Source organism: Ovis aries, chromosome 1 (genome assembly GCF_016772045.2).
Source record: "Ovis aries strain OAR_USU_Benz2616 breed Rambouillet chromosome 1, ARS-UI_Ramb_v3.0, whole genome shotgun sequence".
Classification (NCBI taxonomy): Eukaryota; Metazoa; Chordata; class Mammalia; order Artiodactyla; family Bovidae; genus Ovis; species Ovis aries.
Genome location: NC_056054.1, coordinates 43,045,854 through 43,055,995, shown reverse-complemented (window position 1 = coordinate 43,055,995; position 10,142 = coordinate 43,045,854). Strand labels below are relative to the sequence as shown.

The following is a 10,142-nucleotide window of genomic DNA, read 5'->3' as shown; positions in this document are numbered from 1 at the left end:
GGCTGATAGAATGTTCTAATGCACTTCTGTCTTGATGCTTTTAAAGTGAAATAATAGTAGTTTATATTTTTTATTAAGATATTTTCAGTTTACATTGAGATGATGGAGATAAGGTCTCTTATAGTTAAATATTTTGAGACCTTTGTGCAGTTATGAAAGATTTTTAAATGTGTCACCAGGCCCTATACATCTAAGTTACTTTACTCAGTTTCATTTAAAAAGTGGAGGCAGAATATATCTCGAGTTGTAAATAAGTAATATGTTTGGGGGTTGTTTGTGGTGTTTTATGGAGGGGGAGAATATTAGGTATTCATTTTTATTGTATTATTTTTCTAATTGCTATAGGTGGTTGGAAATAGAAAATTTTTGTTACATGCTGTTAGGGAGTTGCATAGAAAGTCTGAATACTGTATATTAGGTTTTTAAAACATCTTTAAGAGACTAACATATGGTTGGTTCCAAATATCAAAGGGTTAAAACTCAGAAATGTGGAGCTGCTAGAACCTGAATGATTTTGACTTTAAAATCATTATTATGTATACTAGTGGACATCTAGAAGACATCTATCCTAATAGGCTCTTGGGTGCCTGCAACTCTGCTTTATAAAGAAAGACATTAAATGCTTAGAAAATTGAGTCTAACCCAGACATTGTATTTCTACTGAAATAAATAGGCAGAACACTTAAAATCTAGTAACAAAGCAGTAAAATCCCTCATTAGATTTTCAGACCTGATTAGATAAACACTAAAATTGTCAGATTTTGTCATTAATCTGTATATTAAGTGTCAGCTTTCAGAAACTGGGCTCATGATTTTTTGCTCAGTCTAGGTATACCTCCAACATGTTCTTTCAACTTGAGAATCGATCTGATGATCAAATATGGGGATTATATGAGACGTGATTGAAAAGGGATTGAGAGGAATTCATTAAATCAGTAATGTAAGGAAAGGTAACCTAAAAGTACAAGCTTAATTTCAGAAAGTGATTAGGATATAAATTATTAAAACCATTAAGATTTTGTCCATGGTAGGAAGTGCTAACATTGGAAGTATCATTTAAATTACTGCTACATCTAAGCCAGAGGTCAATAGATTTCAGCCTGTGGTCTGTTTTGTGTAGTTCCTGAGCTAAGAATGGCTTCTACCTTTTAGAAGTGAATGATGTATATAATTCCCAAAGTTTAAAATATATGGTCCATCACAGAAAATGTTTGCTGATCCCTGGTCCACACCATCACTTAGGTCAACATAAGAGTTCTTTAAAAAAAAAAAAAAAAAAGTTACAGGTGCAGATTAAATCGCCCTATATGGGAAGCTGTGAAATTTGAAGTATTTAAAACTTTTAATTTAATCTCTAATCAGAGTAAGGGCAAGAGATTCAGTAGCTTTTTAGTAAAGATTTATTATTTTTTAAGAAATTATTGAGTTTGCAACCTAAATATTCTGAAAGCTGTCATGGAAAGTATAATTTGCTAGACTAAGACACTTAATGGGATGGTTATAGGTTTTCACATTTAGTGGCAATTATCACTTGATATCTTTCTATTGTGCTGACTGTGCCATAAGATGAGAAATAGAAATATTTTACATGGGTCAGAAAACAAATGTCAACTTCTTAGGTTGAACTGGGGCATGGATTAATGGATTCTGAGAACTACATTTCTCAGCTTAATCAGGATATCCATTTAGGCAGAATTTAGCTTTTGTGTCATTACTTCTGTCTTATCTGGGAGTCAATTCACTTTGAAATGGAAAGGAAGGGTGAGAAATGGCCCATACAAGTTAGAAAATGATTTACCAAATTATGTTTTTGTTGGAAGTGTTAATTATGTGAAAGGCAGATTACGTGACTTTATGTGACAGTTGACATGAAATTTATGGAGAAAGACTCAGTTGTGTCTGGCTGTGACCCCATGGACTGAAGCCTGCCAGGCTCCTCTGTCCATATAATTCTCCAGGCCAGAATACTGGAAGGGGTATCCTGTCCCTTCTCCAAGGGATCTTCCCAACCCAGGAATTGAACCAGAGTCTCCGGCATTGTAGGTGGATTCTACCAGCTGAGCTACCAGGGAAGCCCCTAATTACATGGGTAATATTAAATCAGTAACATTAGTCCCTTTTGCTGCCTGTTGGAGAGGCTATGACCATTCTGGTGCACTTGAATGTGTATTCTCAGTCTTGTGCTTGGGAAACAAAGAATACTTGTTGATAATTACTCTGTTACCTCCAGTTCTTTGTGAATTTTTCAAAACTAGACTACCTAAAGTGATAAGAATTGCTCTGAACTGATCTTGGTTGTGGCTTTATTCCTTAAATAGCTGCGTAAGTGTTACTGTACTGGTATGGAAATGTGAAAAGTGAAGGGCTAGTTAATACTTAGGATTTTGTTACTTGGAGAACTGAGCTGGGAGAATGACAATAGTTTGTTTGGACAGTATTGTTTACACCATAACACCATAATTGCAGTTGCAGCTGACTTCTCACAGATTTTAGGACCAAAAACGCTTCAATTTGAAGAAATGGTTTTCATTTACCTAGAATGGAGATGTATAAAATGATCCAGTTGAACTTGGTTCTTGTTATTGCCTAGAATTTTTGTCAGTTTGGGACTGAAGTTTTCTTATTTAGCTGATGAATAATGTCAGAAATTTTATTATGGGAGCTTTTACACACTGAATTCCTTGTTTCACACCTTGGGTGTAATAATCCAGTCAGTTGTTGCTTTGTTTGGCAGGCACACTGACAAAATAGTGACAAATGTTAGATAAGCACATGTTTAGACATTATGTCAATGCTCAGGCTGCCAGAGGTTTGGAAATTATCTAACTCATCAAAGAAGATGGTGTCTTCCTCTCCACCCCCAGCTGCATTTCGTAGCTGAATATATTTAAGTTTATATGACTGGTGAAATGAATTAAACACAGGAACTTTTCTGTTTATAGATGAAGTTGGTTTGTCTTCTCTGAAAATTCTGAATTTCCAGTGAAGCTTCCACATGTTTTTTCTCCTACAAAAAAGAACACCTTTTCCTAAAAACTACAGAAAATGTTTCAGCTTGATACTGTGTACTTGTTTATCAAGGCTTCACTTAGGTGCTACAGTTGTAGTAACTTAAAAAGGCCATGGGAAGACTGGATTGGATAAATTACTTCTCCATTCGTCACTAATCATACAAAGAAAATCACATACCCAGCCAGGTATATTGTGTGTGCTTCCGACCACTGTATTTTGTTCATAACTATCCATTGAAGATTGAGTGGCACTTTGTCACTGTATCAGTACAGTGGACTGATGTACATTGTATCGATACAATGTATTACACAGTGGACTGATATAATACATTGTATTGATACAATGTATTATACAGCAGATTGATACAATACATTGTATTGATACAATGTATTATATAGTGTGTTGATACAATATAATACACTGTATCAATACATTTGGATTGGTGCACCCTCCACTCCAGCCCTGCATTTTAAGTCAGAAAGTAGAGCTGGAAGTCACGACTGAAATAGAGAAGTGCTTTGGATGCTATATAATGCTCAGTGAAAATAAAAATAAGCTGAGTTCTCTTTAGGAGAAAAAGGACAGTTTATTAAGAGAAAATCACCGTTATAATAATCAGCACCTCCTAATGACACCCAAATATGGATGTTCCTCCTTACCTTCCCCCCAGGATCATCAGTTTCTTGTCACTTAAAGTTATTAAACTTTTATCTGCAGATTTTTAGAGGAAAAATTTTGAGATGTATCCGTAGCTGGAGAAATTATTGGCTAACTGTCCTTTCTAGCTATTTTTAATCTATTGCAAGCACATGAAAAGTGGGTGTTTTTAACAACAACAAGAAAGTCTATACAGCTGTTCTGAAAGTTAACCTGCCACAGACCAGAGGGATCTACAGGGAGTGTTTATAGGAGTGCAAAGGAATCCAGTCATCCGCAGCTGCGGGAGAGTGAGAGGAGAAGAAACAGGAAATTGTGAGAAAGAAGGCAAATGGTCTTTAATGCCCTCTGTGATGGAATAAGGTTAAGATTTCTTTTTATAAATGAAATCTCCAGTTTTCACCTTGATAGTTTTGGCTAGGGATGAGGGTCGTGAGGTTCTTAGGAAAAGCCATGTTAATGCAGGTTACGATCTTTCTGGTGAAAATCCAGGACCTATGAAAACCAGTCTCGATCAGAATCTCGTAACAGCTTTTACTGTATTTTGTTGGGTCCAGTTACCTGTGGGTAGTATTAAAATCTGAAATTGGAAAAGGGAAGATACGGATTCCACCTGACATTCTCTTGCCTAGGCAAGGCCAGGGTTCCTTGTGGAAGAATTCTTCACAGTCGTGGAAATTGATGTGGCCTGAATTAATTTAAAGGGACCTTGTGGCATCACATAATAGGTCTGTATGTTTCTTGGAGATGTGATTGAAATCTCAGCCAAATTAAGGATGGTTTTGCCTCTTATAAATAAAAGAACCATCAACAAAATGTGGAACCAGTTACCATAGAATAAAGGAAAGGCATTTATGTTTCAATAATTCATACAAGCAACACAACTGAATAAAAATGGCCCTAATTCGATTTTACTTAAGAAACAGCCATGTTTGGAAAAAATCAGGTTAAGTTGGATGGAGTTAATAGATATTTTAATTAAAGAGAGAACACACTGTTCTGGTTACTTTTCTATTTGGAAGGCATAATTTTTTTTTTTTTTTGGCATAATGTTTTCATTCATAGTTTTAAAATACTTTCCAGTGTCCTTAAAATAATGGACTTTCTCAGAAGTGTTACTTTCCATCTGTGACCTACTGTGTACCTTGTAAGATTTAGATAGCTGAGTAGATAAGTTAGCAAACTTGGTGCCAGATTTATCCTGCTGTCATTTAAGATTTTCCTGCTTTTTAGGTAGTTTCCTAAAGAACCAAGAATGCTCTAGAACTTTAGAAGTATGGAAATGCCAGTTTTTGATTATCTAGTAACAATAGGTTCAAAGATTTTTATGGAATCACAGGTATTGTCAACTACAGTCAGAATCCCAATTGATAAAAAATTTGTTGTGCAGTCACTTGCATAGAGAAGAATTAGAGTAGTTGGAAGTTAGGCTCTAAAACCAGACTCTGGTATCAGGTTCTAATAGTATGACTTGGTTTTAGTTAACTTGTACCATAGTTTTCTCATCTCTGAAGTGAAGAGAACACCTACCTTAAACTAGTCATGGTGAGGCCTGAGTTACACCTCTTGAAAACTGCATGGACTAAGTACTATGTTAGAGGTTGTGGATCATTATTAGCAATTCCTGTAAGAATGGGAGTAAAGGCAAAAATTGGCTTGTTATATAAACTTTTATTTCAAAGATCCATTGCTTCAGTTACTACTCTTTAACATCCATCCCCCTCTAGTCAATGCTGTGATAAAGCTTTTTTATTCACTTTATGAGATTTATACAGTTTAGTCTACATTGCTAGCAAAGGAATTCCTGACTCAAATTTTACTGAATATTGCCCAGCTGCCTCCAGAAAAGAGCCAACTAACAGTACTCTTAACCAGCTAATTTTTAATGTTTTTAATTTGGTAAGGGAAAAATGGTACTTAATTTTTACTTCTTTGATAAAACAGGTGTGTTTTTTCATGCTTACTGGGTATTTATATGAATTTTGTGAGTTGCTCACAGTCCATTTTTCTTTGAAGTGATGGTTCTTTTTTCATATTGATCTGTAAGTTATCTGGCATATCTTGAAAATATTTTTATCTTATGAGTATCTTTTATCTTTATGGGTATTTTATTAAATACCCATATTTTATGGGTGTATTTTGGAAAGTTTTTATTGGAAATTTATTCTAGTGTAGACTGATATAAAAATATGACTTGTTTCTTTCCATCATCAGTTGGCCAACTGATTAAATTCCTAATCCTTTTTCCTCCCCCCACTAGCATGAAGAAGAGGACTTTCTGATCTCTTTATTCTAGAGAGTGATTAATTTGAGGGTTTACCTATTAGCCTTTCATAAGGGTGGATAATGTGAATGTCCTTGAGTCCTGCAGGCTAGAAAGAGAAGAACAGGGCTTCTTTGGAAGGCTTGAGCAGTGATACTGGGACAGATGACAGCTACATCAGGTGGAAGAAAAAGAGCCTGATGGAGAAAACCAAGAATCGAGTAAGGGGTACTGACTAGAATAGAATGTGCCTAGCTTGGCATCTCTTTCACTGGTATCTGGGCATTGGTGAGTTGCAGCTGTAGGCTATTCGTGGAAGCTGAGAAATTGGGACAGGGTGGAGGGGAAAAGGCACTAAAGGGAAAGAACTAGATAACAGCTTGGCTTTCCTATTGCTTATAAGAAAGATAGAGGCCCAGGAAATGGAGTTTCTGGCTTCTGGTAAAGGGTCTTTTTAATGAATAATTGAAGGTAATGATCTTTACACACAAATTGGTAGAGATGCCTGTGAATTCACTGAGAATGAACTTGAACTCTGTTTGTAGTATTTAGGTCCCAGAGAATTAAGGAATTTGATAATTTCAATAGAGCGGAGATTTCTGGGTTGGCTTTTGGGATGTGTATCAGGAGTGAGGATTTAAAGTATTGCGAATTTTCCTGAGGAGTGAAAGCCTGGCTATATGAATATTGGTGAGCTCTACTAGGCTTGGTAAATGAGGCAATCTGATCTAGGAATTTTATTTGTGTGTGGGAAGGAAGGAAGATTATAAAAACTATTTGGAGCAAGGGCAGAATGAGGTTACCTATCCTGTCATTCACGGAAAAGAGGGCATTTTATCTGCCAGAGTGCGCAGCCAAAGGCATGCTCAAACATGTTTTTGGTAGCTCAGCAGTAAACAATCCAGCTGCAATGAAGGAGACTTGCAGGAGACATGGGTTTGATCCCTGGATCAGGAAGGTGCCCTGGAGGAGGAAATGCAGCCCACTCCAGTATTTCTGCCTGGGAGATTCCATGGACAGAGGAGCCTGGTGAGTAACAGTCCATGGGGTGGCAGAGTCAGACACAGCTTAACAGCAACATGTGTTGCAGTAGTGCTGTCAGTCAATGGTAGGGTAGAGTCAGGGTTGAGAATGAAGAGGATTACAAGCAAATGTAATTGTCTCAATAAAGAAGCAGGCATAGCTGGACTGCCTTCTAGAACAGAAGAACAAGGTGGAGGCGGTGGCAGGAGACATGTCTTACTTTGTATTGATAACCTACTCTATCAATCTGATTCTCCAGCAGGCACGGTGCTGGAGAATCAGATTGCTGTGATCCCTGCCTTCAGGTTACTTACAGTCCAGTAGAGAGAAAGTGCATTGTACAAGGGGAGTGCTGAGGAGGCTTCTGCATCCTGAGAAGGAGACTTTTAAGAAAACAATTGAGGACTGCAGTACCACCTGGGGCTTTAAGGGAAGGGAAAAGGAAGTGGTGGTGGTTTTGTTGCTAAATCATGTCTGACTCTGTGACCCCAGGGACTGTAGCCCACCAGGCTCCTCGGTCCATGGGATTCTCCAGGCAAGAATACTGGAGTGAGTTGCCATTTCCTTCTCCAAGGGAAAAGGTTTGGGTGGTTAAAAAGGAGACTGGAACCTGTGTGTTGAAGCGGGAGGGGAAGAATGGCTAAAATGGCTATTAGTAATCAAAAGAAAGCAAATACAGGAACAGCAGGTATTGCAAGAAATAAAAGTTGGCTCTTACTCTCAAGAGGTGACAGTTTGGACTGGTTCTGAGGTGGCAGCTTTGTCATGACCTATTGCAAATAGTCAAACAAGGGGCTTCACAGCCTGGGTGCAGACAAGCTAGTGCTGAAGCTGCGGAGATGCAAGGAACCATGCAGTGGGGGTGCTACACAGCAGTTAAACAGAGTAGAATAGATGTGTAAGGAAGAAGCTTAAGCTTTTCAAATAAATCCTGGGAGAACTAACTATGTTAGTCTGGAATGGCAGGAGGCATGGATGAAGCGTTAAATATGACCTAGCAGAACATTTGTATCTCAGGGTGATGGGACATACTGATCAAAACATAGATGTGGTCTATAGTAGCAACTCTATATACAGTTGACCCTTAAACAGTGTGGTGATTAGGGGCATCAACTTCCCTCTGCAGTTGAAAATCTGCATATAACTTTTAGTTGGCCTTCTGTATCTGTGGCTCAGCACCCAACAATGGATCATGTAGTACTGTAGAATTTATTATTTTAAAACATATGCATATAGGTGGACCCATACAGCTCAAACACATATTATTCAAGGTCAAGTATAAATGGTTGTTGAATGAATGGTCCTCTGCACTGTTTGCCATTGCTAGTAAGAGTTTTGGTTTCTACTATTGTCTTTCTCCTTTCTGGACAACATAGACAAGAAAGTTGCAAGAACCCAGATTGGAATTTCTAGGTCCACACAGCAGTGGATGTAATCTTAAGGCTCTGCAGAAGGCAAGATGAGGTATCTGGATTTGGTTACAGCCAACTCTCAGTTCCTGAGATTCACCCTGAGCTGGCTTACCTGCCCTCTAGCTGCACCCAGATCTGACGGAAGCACCCAGAGGTAATGACCACTGAAGCAGGTGTCTGGGTAGACAGGACATGCCTTGCCGGTTGGAGGTACATCAGCTTTCCAAACTTCAAGCTTCGCCACTCATAGCATGAGGGAGCCACACCCCATCTTTAACTGGTCCAGAGTCAACTTCTCACCACAGGAGAAGGTAAGTGGGCGAAGGGAACTTGAGGGGAAAATGGAAAGAGAGATGTGCTGAGGCAGTTCTTCCAGAGGATCAGTTATGGGAGCCTCATGTGAAGGGAGATAATTCATGTTGGAGGGTAAGTAGCCCTCATGGGTAGGAAGGTAGTCCACTGGGAGGATGGTCAAGGGGCTGGCTGGGTTTCCTGGCTTTGAGTCAGGGCCCTTGCTCCCTAGAACCTTGTATAGGTCCACGCCTTGTCCTGTCTCTGCTGTGAGAGCCCTTGGAGGTGGTGGGCTCGAGGCACTGTACTCTGTGTCTTCCTCAGAGGTATAGTGACGTTGGACTCCTTGTCCCTTTTCTGACCAGCTGGGGTGATGGGGAGGTCTGAAGACTGGTGTCACTCGACAAAGGACTTCGTTGATAACCAGGGGCTCAGGTTCTTCAGGAGTGGCCCAGTCTGTCAGGAGCCTATCCAAGGCCAGCTGTGTCTTTTCCTGAGAAAGGGAAAGAAGAGGCTCATATGGGTATGATGAGTAAGTAGCCTTGACAATCAACTTGTTCAGGGTTCCAAAAGGCCTCGCAGCCTGCACTACCTACTCAGCTCGAGGCAGAACACTGTGGGCCCTTAACTTTGGGAGGTAAGAGAGGCAGTTAACATTGTTGGCGAGCCATGGACTCCTCTCAGCCCCTAGCAGTGAGTGAGTCACTATCCCACTCAACCGTCAGCTAGGCTGTTTCTGGTGAGTCAAACTGTACCAGCTGCTTTTCCTCTAGCATAGAAGGCACAGTGGGTGCAGAGGAAAGGCTGAGCTTGCAGCTGTCTGGGGAGGAGGCATGGAAGACTTTAAAAGGATGATACTAGAGCTGAATCCTGAGAGGTGTATAGTTTTTCCTAGGTAAGGAGCTGGTGGGGCAAGGAGGATTGGTCTACTCTGGAAGCTGCTAGTTCTTTCTTGGGACAGGCACACTAAGGCTTTAGAAAGAGAAGGAGGTCACATGATGAAGGGACTTTTAAGGGATACTTAAGAGTTCGGGCTTTGATACAACTGCTGAGAGGTTTTTGGCAGGGTAATATCCTTGTCAGTTCTGCTCTTAAGACTCCTCTAGAATAACTTATTGGGAAGAAGTTTTCATCCTTTCCTCACTATAGCTAATTTTGTCTGTTACTCTTCTTGCTCTGTCTTTCTCAACATCTGGTTGGTTACATCTCCTTTCCAAGCATACTACTGATTCCTGAGTCCAAGTTTAAGCACTCTATTGACCTTTCTTTTTATAGGCATTATTGGGCTCTCCCCATACTTGAAACTTTCTTTTATGCTGCCTGCTTGATTTTTCTGAAGAAGAGCTCCAAAGCCCACTTTCAGGAAGCCCCTAGTGACTGTTCCCCACACTGGATTCCTACAACAGCAAAGAAGCCAGCTGTTAGATTCTTGGCACAAGATGCTTTATACTGTTACTTAAAAAAAAAAAAAAAAAGGCAAACCC

The 10,142-nt window shown here is 39.5% G+C and overlaps 1 protein-coding gene and 1 long non-coding RNA gene across 3 annotated transcripts in view; one reads left to right on the top strand and one right to left on the bottom strand.

Annotated features, from left to right (window-relative positions):
- LOC132659276 (uncharacterized) overlaps positions 1-10,142 on the top strand; it is a 652,410-nt gene that overhangs the window by 341,334 nt on the left and 300,934 nt on the right. The gene's annotated exons all lie outside the window — the stretch shown is intronic.
- The window catches only part of IL12RB2 (interleukin 12 receptor subunit beta 2), a 75,319-nt gene continuing 73,322 nt past the window's right edge, over positions 8,146-10,142 (bottom strand). The window contains exon 16 of one of the 2 annotated variants that reach the window (XM_042243522.1): positions 8,146-9,151. In XM_042243522.1, the coding sequence (XP_042099456.1) occupies positions 8,612-9,151 (540 nt within the window). In that variant the 3' untranslated portion in view covers positions 8,146-8,611. 2 annotated transcript variants of the gene reach the window in all.